The sequence below is a fragment of the Corvus moneduloides genome, chromosome 3 (genome assembly GCF_009650955.1).
Source record: "Corvus moneduloides isolate bCorMon1 chromosome 3, bCorMon1.pri, whole genome shotgun sequence".
NCBI classification, from domain to species: Eukaryota; Metazoa; Chordata; class Aves; order Passeriformes; family Corvidae; genus Corvus; species Corvus moneduloides.
In genome coordinates, this window is record NC_045478.1 from 49,608,800 (window position 1) to 49,621,289 (window position 12,490).

The 12,490-nt window shown below is 39.0% G+C and overlaps 1 protein-coding gene across 2 annotated transcripts in view; it reads right to left on the bottom strand.

Annotated features, from left to right (window-relative positions):
* LAMA4 (laminin subunit alpha 4) overlaps positions 1-12,490 on the bottom strand; it is a 100,753-nt gene that overhangs the window by 17,186 nt on the left and 71,077 nt on the right. The window contains exons 20-27 of one of the 2 annotated variants that reach the window (XM_032101511.1): positions 12,152-12,294; positions 11,658-11,820; positions 9,441-9,574; positions 8,734-8,905; positions 6,492-6,623; positions 5,319-5,461; positions 1,956-2,091; positions 678-815 (exon numbers count right to left, since the gene is read on the bottom strand). In XM_032101511.1, the coding sequence (XP_031957402.1) occupies positions 678-815; positions 1,956-2,091; positions 5,319-5,461; positions 6,492-6,623; positions 8,734-8,905; positions 9,441-9,574; positions 11,658-11,820; positions 12,152-12,294 (1,161 nt within the window). Of the gene's footprint in view, positions 1-677; positions 816-1,955; positions 2,095-5,318; positions 5,462-6,491; positions 6,624-8,733; positions 8,906-9,440; positions 9,575-11,657; positions 11,821-12,151; positions 12,295-12,490 lie in introns of both variants that reach the window. The other variant, XM_032101510.1, reaches the window with a different exon arrangement.

Genomic DNA, 12,490 nt, shown 5'->3' on the forward strand with positions numbered 1-12,490 from the left:
GTCAGTCTGAGCCTGCAGGATCTTGGGATCGCGTTGTCTCACACAACATTTTGTTAGTGCAAGTCCGTATTTCTGCCCGTGTCACACTTCTGAGGGGGGTATTGAGAGCAGCCTGGCTTCCCATAGCTGCAAGGAGCTATTCTCAAGAGCAGCTTTTCCCGGTCACACGTGGAGGTCTGAGTGCCATCTGGGAATATAGGCAGCTTTCTGACTGATTTCTGTGAGCTCAGCAATGCTCGAAATACCATGCCACCGTTTCTAACAAACTTTGCTTCTAGGTGATTGTCTGGATGGCAAATGTCAGGTCCTTAATATTATTTGTACTTTGGTAGCACCTGCAGGTCCAAATAGGGATTGCAGTGCTGCTGAGTACAGGAAGACGCTCTGTGCATTTCTGCCCTAGAGGACTTCAGCGAGCCCAAATGGATGCATGTTAATTCTAGGCATATGATCCAGTTCTCTTCTCAGCATCAAAATAACGTCGAAGCATTGCTGGTTTTCATCTGTAGATCAAATGCAAACTGTAAAAATGAGGTCACCAGTGAATGCTTCTGTATTGCAGACTGCTTTCTCTATCATAAAACCATAAAGTGAAAAATCGTGTTATTCTCCTAGTATTCTCCTGGGAAAAAATGTGAAGGTAAAATAAAACAAACAGTAAAAAAATAGATACTTACTCCTTCAGAATAGTAAAACAACAGCCCGCTGGGCTGCAATGTCCGGAAATTAAAGCCTCCTTCGAATTCAGTAAAGAGGGACACTTTTTGGCTTGATGCAATGAAGCTCTCTCCATTGAAATATGCATTGCGGGACATCTATGTATTAAATAAAACAAAATTACAAGTGAACCTCAGAAAACATTCCAATAATACAAAGAACGAGGCTATTTTTTTTTTCTTACAATTGCAGCCAGTTCGGTTCTAAAAAGCCTTCAATTTTTCCTTCATATCTTAACCTAATTTATGTAGGCTTTCCCTCACATCGTGGAAAAAACTTGAGAAAGTGTAGCAATTTTAGACTAAGTCAAATTATTCTCAGCTTCCTGGGATCTTGGCCTCATCCTAAGTCTGCTGATGTTAGTGAGCATGAAAAGTAGAAGCAGAGGGGCTCACACCCCCATCTGAGCTGTGTGGCACTGAGTCACAGTTCCAACACATGATATATTACTTTGTGTGCTGTGCTGGGTACTGAGATAGAGGATGTTGGACATGGTGGTCTCTAACCCTTTGAGTCTCAGGAGCAAAACTCGGTCCAAAGTAGGACAAATTGCAGATAGCTTCCTTGTTGACACAGGGTAAGATTGTAGTGATGAGTTCTACAAGTGATCCTTCTCCTTCACAGGTTTGCAGCATGGCTTTTGATAGACATGTCCACAGGATGAAGACCCCAAACACAGTCTGTATTTGCCAGCCTTGCATTGTAATGGAAAATTGATGAATGATGGAAGGGACTGGAAGCTAAATGGCAATTTTCTCAGAGCTAATGCTGGTGCAGTTGGTGTTGGTGTGTGTGTCACAGAGGAAGAGCTGATCTGGCTTAAGGGGAGAACTCATTTGAAGGGTGAATATTTTGCTGTCTTTTCCATTTCACACATCTATACTAGGGTGTATGTAAGGATGATTCTCCTTGTATCTTTAAGAAAAACCAAATTACGTTGGAGTATTTCCATTCAGAATACAGCACATGATTTATTTCAGATCCAGCTTTCGCACTGCCATTTCACATATAAGAAGAATTTTAAGTGAAACACCTTGTATTATAGTTCAGAGTGAAAATTGGGTATTATGTCAGCAGACTTAACAGACACACACAAACCCCCACCTCTGCCAATGAGTGAGTGCATGGTCATTTCCTTGGTGGAAGACTGTCTTTCCATTGTTTGGAGTAAAATTCAAGCTCCCAGCTATATCCATTGTCAAAATTTGCTCTTTTGTCACAAATGGTGTTATGCTTACCAGTGAATCCTCTGGGCACCCGTAGCTGATTCCCAGGGTTCCTGGTTCTTCCAACAAGTTGAAATCCTTCTTTTGGAACTGGAAGCCCTTCATGCAGCCTTTAAAGCCGATACTTCCTGCCAGATGAGAGCTAATGCTGCTGGATGACAATGCCAAACAAGCTGCAGTTAGATAGCACTTGCCTTTCTGAATGGTCTAAAAGAGCTGGAAGAACGTCAGTAATTTGCCTCACTAGTGTCCAAATCTTGCATCTTTATGTAAAACAACTAGTGAGCCACATTCTATGTTTTGAAAAGTCAAGATGCACCAGTTGTAGTAAATTATGTATTTATAACTACTTACAGTGAAAATAAATGGATTTTTATCTCTATTTTTTTAGCTTTGAAGAGAAGCTCTGATTTGGGTTTCCTGTCTTGCTTTTACTAGCAAGTTCCATTCTTGGCTTTGCAAACAAATGGATCTCTATTTCTTAATAAAAATACTAACAGAGGTCAGGAAAGTAAGAGTAAATTCTACTTGCTGATGTGTGGGTTTACATAATTTTAAATGAGAGCAGTGGGTGGGTTTCCAGGATCCTTTTTATGTCAGATTTGAGGTAGACAGCAGAGCAGTGTATCCCAACTGCTCCTACTCATTAGTCTCAGTTTTTCAACTTCACATCTTACCAAGATACCACAGCATTACAGCACAGGGTGAATATAATTGAATGTATCCTCACAAATCTCAAAGTTCATGAAGGAGTATTTTGCCTAAAATCACAGAAAGTGTGTGACAGGGGCAAGGAAATTACATGGGAGCTGCTGGGTACCAGTCCAGGAGATAGCCAGGGAACAAATACACTGAAGGAGTGAATGTGAAATCCAGAGTTCTGACCTGGCTGCATGGAAACAGTCCTTGTTCCTTAAGCAAGATGTACTTTAGCAGTGGGACTCTCTTCACCTCATGTGACTGATACTGTTGGCATCTGCTACCTGCACTAGTTGTCTATGAGTTATCTCGTTGTAAGGCAGACATTGGAAACATGGCAGATCAATCAAGATCTGGAAACACCCATATTATTGCATTGGCAAAAACAGACCATCAGGTGAAGTAGTGCAGGTGTACAGGTACATGTCTGAAATAAGGTGAGAGAAGGAGTGCTGTAGGGGCTTAATTTGCTCCTCAGTGAAATCAGCGGGAAGGCAAAATCAACAGGAAGGCTCCTGCCATCCCTACTGGGATTTGGACCAAAGTGTGTATTATCAATCAACCAGTATAATCTCTACTCTGCTTGACCATGAAACTGGCTGGATGTGACAAATACGCCTTTCTGTTAAATGCCACAACCTTTTCTAGCAACAGGCTATAGAAGAAAGACTTTCTCCTAAAGAAAGGCTTCTGAGTTCATTTCTTAACTCAGTTAAGAGTTAAGTTGCCAGTGCTCCTATTTACCCTTAGCTTTCTGCTTTATGCAGTGACTGAGGTGGGAGAAAAATAACGTATAGTGGTATTTCCAGATTCATTTAGAGAAAAAAGGCAATTGACAGAGAAAAGTGCATTTGAAGTGAATGAAAACATGCTGCTTTAGAAGAATATTAGACTACTCTAAGACTAGAGCTTGTTTCCCCACACTGCTGCTTCTGCCTGCAAAGTCCATTAAATGTGAGTCTGTCTGCAAAGAGCAAGCATAGATATCAGTAGTAGATAGTAGCAATAGAGAGTAGTACATCATCAGTAGGATAATAATTCTCCTGATAAAAATGGAATGATGCCACAACATTTGGCCCACACGTTTTTGCCGTCTACTCTTGTCAAGAGAATGAAAGCTGAGTAAAACACCAGAGACAAAGTTGCAGCTCTGCTTAAATAATTTCTGTATATATTTTTCAACATTATAATTGATAATATTTTTACAATGCCTATGGTCTTTTTTTTCTGATACAGCTTGTTAATTGAGATGTTGTTTTTCCTGCTTTGACAGTACCTTCCAGGTGTTTTTCAGAATAACCACAATCTGCTCGGAAAACTGCAGGCATAATTCATGTGATTCATCTTTTATCCTACATTTGTGAACAAGTCTCATCTGCCATTGAGCTGCTGCTCAATTGCATAGATTTCTAGGTCCTTCTGGGCTTTTTCTGTGTTCTTTAGGCTTGGTTATTGAAAGTAATTTTCACCATCCTCCTGTACTTTCTTTCTATATCATTAATGTATTTAATACTAACCCTGAAAGAGATCCTTTGAGTATGTGCTGTAGACTTTTTATACTGTGAAAATTGAAAAGTTACTACTATGTCCTATTTTCTCTTTCCCAGCTGCTTTCTAATCCACTTCAGCCTTTTCTCTCTCCACTCCACTAGCTTTCTTAATAGCCCCTTATGACAGACCTTTGTAAAGAACTATTTGAAAGGACAGATAAATTATACACTCTGTTTCTCCCTTGCCCACCACTTTGGTTGCATGTTCAAATAATTACATGGGATTGAAAGGCATCGTTTTTCTTTACATGAAGTTTGTCCCTATCTTAAAAGCTTAAAGATTAAGTATTTTGTATCTCAGCCATTATTTATCAATTCAACAGTTTCTTCTGACAACAAAATAAAGAATAAAATTTCAGCAGATTTACCACTAAGTCCTAGAAACTATTGTGCAATATTTGCTTTTTCTTGGCTTTTTTTTTAACATGGAGAGTATTCCTATTAGCAGTTGTGACACTTGAAACAGCAGCTGGAGCCTTTCTGAAAATTCTGACTGTGCTGTCTGACCCTGGGAATGAATACTGCACACTCTTCTTCAAGCAGCCAGTCTGCTCTCAGAGCATGACCCTGGGGTCCGGCAGATTCCTACGGCAGGAAATGAGAGTTACACAGTCTACTGAGTTTAAACTTGGTTTCTGTCAAATGGTACAATGGGAAAATGAGACTTTTTCTTCCTACACCTACACAGAGTTAGCTGACTTGGATCCAAAGAGAACCTGAGATGAATCAGAACTGAAATGCTTAGTGGGAAAAAACCAATTTTTTGATTTGAAAATGCAGTTGGTAGAGGGTCCTGGTCACTTTTTGCAGAGCAAGGAGCAATAGCAATTTTATACGTTAACATATTCTTTGAAAATGCCTTTTTGTTTTAAGAACACAACTGTTTCTGTTACCCTTACTAAAACTGGGGCCAGTTTCAGTAGAATTTAACTGTGCTGGGTCAAGCCTAATCTTCAATACTTAAGAGCTCTGAAAGACACTTGGAAGAGTGTCTGAAGGGTTGTTTTATATAAGGTTGATGCCAAAGAAATTGTTTTATTGTTACCCCTTAAGGACAGGCCATACAGCTTAACTTACATATGGTGATTAATTGAAAATACTGATTGAATTGCATTTGTAAACCAACCTAGAGTGCAAGATCTCAGCAGGTGCTCCTCCAATGTAAATATCTGTGAATGGCATTGCTGTTCTTTCATTGTCCACACTTTTAATATGTCTTCTGTCTACTACCAAGATCATCTTCTTGGAATTGTGATATATAATAGAAATCTGAAAAGAAAAGCATGTGCTTAAAAATGTCATCTTTTGTAAGCTGCTATGGTGATCTTGCAAAATTGATTGCATCTTTATATCCTTTTGTTTGAAAATTTCCCCCCATTTATCAGAGAAGTTGTTTGTAAATTGGGAGAGGCTGATAATGATTACCAGTAGGAAGCTTGTTTCAATGTCACTATTTCTCTGATGACTGAATCCTCAGGATATTTCAATTATGAATAAAGCAAATGAAAGTAGTCATGTCGCATTCTACACTGTGGCAAACAGATAAGCTCCATAAACTTCAGAATGCTTTCTTGATTTATCCAAGAAGTTAGGGCATACTTCTTAAAAAACTTATTTCATTGTCAAAACATAAAAAGCTTAATTGTTTGCTGCTTAAACATGAACAGAACTATGGCTGTAGTTTTGGTCATGAATCAGACTTTGAATTTACATCAGGTAAAAGGCAGGAGAAGCAACTCACTAAGGGAATTTGCTACTGTCACAGTTACACTGACTTAAGGCAAATTCCCTGAAACCAAATACAAGTAGATATTTTATCTGCCAAATTCCATAAAATACTGTGCATATATAGAAGGTTGCTACTGAATCAACTCTCTTTTCAAATGAAATGGGAAATGCCATAATTCTTGTAATACAATGCATAACAACGAAGGTGGTCAAACTAACATAATGACATTTTTGAGGGAAGTTTTATATTTGAAATAGTGAGTTGCCCTTGATATAATTTAATTTTGAATTAATGAAACTTCTTCTCTCATGTGAATGGTCCTGTCCTTGGCGAGTAATACACACAATCTGTCTACAAGCACTGATTTATGAGGAGGCAGGGAGAGCCTTCACTTTTCCTCTGCTTGGTACTGGTGGGACCTGCATGCACTCTACCCTTCTGCCTGTTCTACCATATCACCACCTGCACCCTCATTGTTTTGCTTCTTTCATGGGTGTTAGAGAAATTATTGCTGCTTTGGAGCTTCTGGGATAGTTGGTCAAATGGCTGTGATAGTAACCATATCTGTACCTCATGAAATTTAGCATCATTAATCTGAGCCTTCTTCATGGAGTCCTCAAGAAGCACGGGGCCGTTGCTGAAACCGAAGTCATAGCGGAGGTATAAGAAACCATTGTGCATCTCTAGGCTGAAGAACATGCTCTGTGTAAAGCAAAACAGCAGTCAGAAAAGTGGCAGCAATTTCAAAAAATTAATAAAAAGCGTTAGGAGACTGACATTGGGAAAAACATGCTGGGAAATAAGTTTTTATTTGCAAAATTATAACACAGTTCCTGTATTTTAATATTTATAATATATGTGTATATATACACACGCACACATAATTGTTTTATGAGTGGCACTTTCTGGAAGACTTGGTGAACTGTTTCCCTGTAGAAATAGTATTTGGTAGTGCAGTGATGTCACTATTACTTACCAGCAGGGCATTCTTGATGCATACACATCTGTTCACTGTTCAAATAATACCACATGCCGTAAATGAAAGATATTATACTGGTAAAAGCAATGCTGGGCTAAAATGGCCATATCTGCATTAGCAGCTTCTATCACAATGTCTGTAATCACTTAGGATTTTGTCTTTGCACAGCCCTGATCAGCACTGATGTATTTACTGAAAGGTGAGCAATAGCTAGAGTGTATTTACTGTGTATTTACTATGTATTTGGGTTCTAGAATTCCTGACTGTTCCTACTTTATGATTCAGTTTCTGTTCTGTGGCTGAGTGACCTGAACTTTATAAGCAGGAGCTGTACTTTAGAAAATCTTTAAGGAGTGCTTGAAATGAAGATCTCCACCCTAGAATTAGTCTTGTTCCAAAACTGAACATAAAGAAACAGAAAGAACAGCTTACAGCAAACGTGCATCTGGGTTAATGCTTTCAATGCTAATGTTAGTCTTCTCTCCCAGTGCTTGTGCCTAATGGAAACATGGGTACAATAATTCTCAAAACACTGCTGCAGGCCAAGAACTGCTGCCTTTGACATAAATGAGCCCACCTTCAGGATTCACTACTTAAAGAAGTAAGAGTAGGTTTTAATCTAGCACTTTAAAATGAAACTGCAGCTTGGGTTTGTTCTGAACAGCTTAAACTTGAAAATGTAACAAGGATTACATTCAGAATATTTATGAGCTGTCTTTGCAGAATTGAATAATGGACCAGCTTACACAGACTTTTTGAAAGTGCTTGTGAGCAGTCATGGTCTCCCACAGCTGATATCCAACTTGATTGCAGTTTCCACTGACAAACACAAAGTGCATACATCTCAAAAAAACCTCTAGGTGCTTTTGCTTGGAAGAAAAATAAGTGCTCTGCAATAAAGGCTCTTAAGCTTTTAACAGCAGCTGCTTAGTCAAAACCTCCTAAGAACGAAGGTTAGTGGTAGCATGCTATGCTGCAGAGCAAATTGCTTCCCACAACCCTCCTCTGGAAGTTACTCTAAAGGCAAACACTAGAGAGTAGCTCTTCTAGTAAGAGTGGATTTTTTTTTTCCTAAATGCTTAAAGCCGTGTTACATGTAGGTGTCTAGACAAATGCCTGTCTGTGGACTGCATCTGCACAGAAAAATGTTTTCTGTGGCTTTACTAGGTTGTAATCCACACAGGACTTGGGAGATTGATATGGAAATGCCCAAAGACCAAAAAAAAAAAAAAAACCAAACAAAAACCAAAAACCAAAAAAACCCCCAGCGTTTGTCTTTGGAGGCTCTTTTCATGTCTTCAAACTCTCACAGAGATTGCATCACTCTCACACTTCAGAAAAGCTCCTGACATTTGGAACAAGCCTTTTTATTTGGACTGCTTTCTGTTTTTAGTAACTTAAATATTTAACTCTAGTACACCCTGAGGCACAGTTATAAAGTGGCAGCTACCAAAAAGTGGCTACTTTTTGGGAGTTGCTTCACAGAAATTTCCTATAGCTTTGATTGTGCATTCACATTTAAATAAATGTCTGACAGCTGGGGTTAACTGGAGTCTCTCTTGAAGTATCATCACAAGGATATGACCAGTTTCAAGTCCTGACTGTCTCTGGATAAAAGCAGAGTCCAACTCAGGGCCTCAACTTCCTGAGGCTTTTGCAGAGCAAGTTCCCGTTCCCTCCTAATGTATACATGCACCAGACAAACACAAAGTATTTCCTCTTTCTGGAAGCTCAATGTGAGACATAAGCATTTTGGATTTTCCAAGATATTCTAAGTACTGGGGAACTTGTGGTGCTAATGGATAAAGGATACCAGCAGAACTTGGTACTCACCCCATTAATCATCAGCAGGATCAATCCGTTGTCTGTAGGTGTTCGAACTTCGATGTCAAATCGAGTCACCTGGCTGAATTTTCCCCTTCTCTCAATGTTTCTGGCCAAGGCATAGCCAGAGCCATCAAAGAAATAGCTCACAGCCCGGCTCTGAGTGAAAGCCAACTTATCTCTATGGAAAAACAAGCAAGGAAGGATTAGTTGGTATGTACCCATTTTAATTTAGGGGAACTTAAAGGCCTTTACATATTTTATTGAAATAATTGTTCTGAACTTCTGCTTCTGCCTGGTGATGGTGAGACTGCTGACTTTCTTTCAATTTTTTTCTGGGAATTTTTTTCCTGAAAAGTAGTAGGTGCATCTAACTCCTCCATCATTACATCATGATTTTATCCTGTGCTATGTATAGAGGTACAGGAAAATTCTTTGCCCATCCTTGAGAAGTGACAGACCCACAACACTTCCTCGTTATAAGGATACACAGATATTTCTATTAATAGCTTGCCCAGTTTGTGCAGAAATCCACAAGATTTATATATATATATAAATTAAACTTTTCGATGCAATTAGGAGCTAAAAGCGACCAAGTTCCTTCTGGGACAACTCAATACCACCTTCACATTTTTAATCTAAAGCAGGAATGAGCCATCAGGGCCGGCGCTTGTAACAAACGAGAGCGGCAGAGCGAGGATGGGCCTGTCCCCTACCTGGCACAAGGTGGCGATGTGGTGGTGTCGATGTTGTAGACGTGCTTGAAGTTGTACAGGCTGATCACATCATCGTTCAGGGTAGCCAGTTCCAGGCAGCCGATGAAGCCAGGGAGGTTTAGGCTAGGAGGGAGCTGTGCAGAGGACAAGGAAGGGTAAAAGGAGAAAGGTGCCACTCTTTAGTTGGGTATTCTGAGAGCATTTGTGCCTGGGATCGGTTTTGTGCCTGTGCAATTCTTATTTTCAAAAAAATTGGTTGCTGCTACTGTGAATAGTCTTCTAAGTCCTTACCATGATATGGCCTTTGGGCTGTAAGTGAATAGGGAGCACATCATTTTGTCTCACAGTGAGAAAATCAGGCCAGGTGAGGCAGCTGCAAACAAAAACTTCTTTTGTAGTTTTGACTACATGAGGGAGCATGCTTGGAAACGGGGAAAAAGACTAAGATTTGACTAATAACAGAGCTTACTGAATGCATATCTCTCAGTAGATATTTCATATCTAATGTATAGATATCCTTCATGGCCAGAAAAATGACTTCATACCATAATTAAAGAGAGAGAAATGAGAGAGCTCTTTAAACCCAGGAGACTGGGATTCAAAATCTGTGCCAGTGGGTAATCCTCAGTAGATATTATTTTGAACAGTTAGCAGGATGTAGAAACTTCTTCTTTTAACAAAGGTCACTGCAAAAGGAATTTAAATAGCCACACTGGTGAGGGGAAAAATACAAAAGAATAAAGCTGGCAGGCCCAGACCATTCTTTTTATATTAAAATATTCTGCCCTGTGGAACAGGTGTGATAATAATAATAACACCTCTTGTACTTCAGAGTTTGATCACTGTGAGTAGCTTTTCTTCATCTTCTCATTATTTCCATTTTCTTATGATATAGTAGTAATGGTAATACAGCAATGCAGAATATAAGTAGCTGTAAAAGAAAATTGCATTCTTATCTGCAGCACAGATATATTTGGTAAATGATCATGTTTTCTTTTTTCCTTTGTTTCTTCTACTATTCTTTTAAATTATGTTAAGCATGAGAATTCTAGTGATTAAATGGTGCATTTCATATTTGCAAAGAATGTAACAGGGAAACAAAAAGCTTTTGACAAATCAGACTCCACATTAATAAATGTGAAGGTGTCCTTTTCTAAGGGGGAAGGGGTGCATATACTTATTAAATAATACCATGAATTCTTTCTTCCTATTTCCCTTCCCATTTTCCTTCACTCTCCTATTTTCTTTTTCCTCTGCTCTACTCTGGAACAAACCTGGAGGGTTCATTTGCTGGATGACTTTTCGTGTGTGTGTGTGTGTGTGTATGCAACTGTCATTCAGTCTGCAGCCCTATTCCCAGGCAGTTTGCACCCAGAGCTCAGTAATCTAAAATTCAGACTGTGGCATAAATCTAGTAGTCACAAAAATACAAAGCTCAGGAATGCATGAGTGTATTGAGTTACTCTTTGTTTTTATGTTTTTGGGAGAGCTTCTTGTGCATCAGTATTTGGATCTTTTTAGCACCTGCTACAGTTAGCTTAAAGAATTTAGCATTCTCCAAAGTCTTCTTAGGTATGTTTTTATTCAGCCATGCAATTTTCACAGCCAAGATCATTGATACTGATTTTTAAATCCCAAAAGAGGAACTGGTATGTTCACAGAAGCAGGTAAGTGAGGTGCTAATTCATGCTGACTGTTAGGATCTAGACTGAAGCAACTGTCTCACACAGGTCTTCATATTTTGCACAGGCAATTTTTCATGCTGTTATAAGGCTGGATTCCAACCAGTGATAATTTAAATTCAAACAAATGACTATGTTGCTAGTTTCCCACAAGATCCTAAAATTAACAATACATTACTATTCGTTTTTGTGATGGTTGTAAAAGAGAAATTCTAAGTACCAAGAACTCATTAGCACTGAAAAATACTGGCAGCCTGCAAGCTTTGTTTAGTTGGACTAATCGGCCTTTGTTTATGCATGCTACTTAACTAGCAAGCCTTCCTTCTCTTACTTTTCATGAAACTTGAAACCTGATCATCTTACTGTATGACAAAATATGCTAGGGAAAACTTCTTTGCCATGGCTAAAAGATGGAGTCCTAAGATGATAAATGACTAAATAAGGAGTTTATCTACCATTTCTGTGATTAAATGGAAGCCCAGCAAGATTAGTTTGCACTATTTAGTTTTGAGTAGAGAATATTTATCTGACCAACCTTGAAGTCTGGAGGCACTCCACCAACATAGAAAACAGAATTTGCAGGTTCCAAATTAAGAAGGGAGCCAGGACCAAGGACCTCACCCTTTTTGATAAATTTTTCTTCAGCTGTGCTGCTAAGACTGGGCACAGTTAAAAACATTTTGCCGTGTCTTCCAATCCTGCAGAAGAGAATTGTAAAAGAAGAGAATTTAATGTTGGCAAGATGTACAAAAGAACAAGCAGGCCTCCAACTCCAGGAAGGGTTTTTATTTCCTTTATAAAAGACTAGTAATCAGGAGGGAAAAAAAGGGAGGGACCACAGACACTATTCCTTCCTCCTTGTGGCCCCTTGGGTCTCGGCTCTTCAAAAGCAGAGAGAATTTCCGTTTATTTCAGCAGGAGTAGAACCAGGCACTGAAAATTCCTGATGGGCAATTCCGACACAGCCTTTTCTGCTTGATTTTTCCTATTAACTGTTTGATTTTGGGGAAATAAATGTTATCACTTTACCTCTCAATTTTGATGATGCTGAAGTAGGAAGGCCAGGTGCTGACTGGCTTGGCATCCAGAGGTATCTCCACGTCTTGGCCCCCCAGATTATAAATGTACACAAGGTTGTCATTTTTAATTGCAAGACCAATATAATGTTTTGCCTAAAACACAAATGGAGAGGGACATTAGAGATACAACACTGAAAGAGATTTAATGCAGAACATTAGTAAAGTGTGAGCTTTGATCAACTGAATGACACCTTTAAATATTACTAAAAGCTATTTAAATAGAAGCAAAAACTTAATTCTCTAACTGGTTGCTTTCACCACATAAAACTCTACAGAAAAAAAGTCTCTG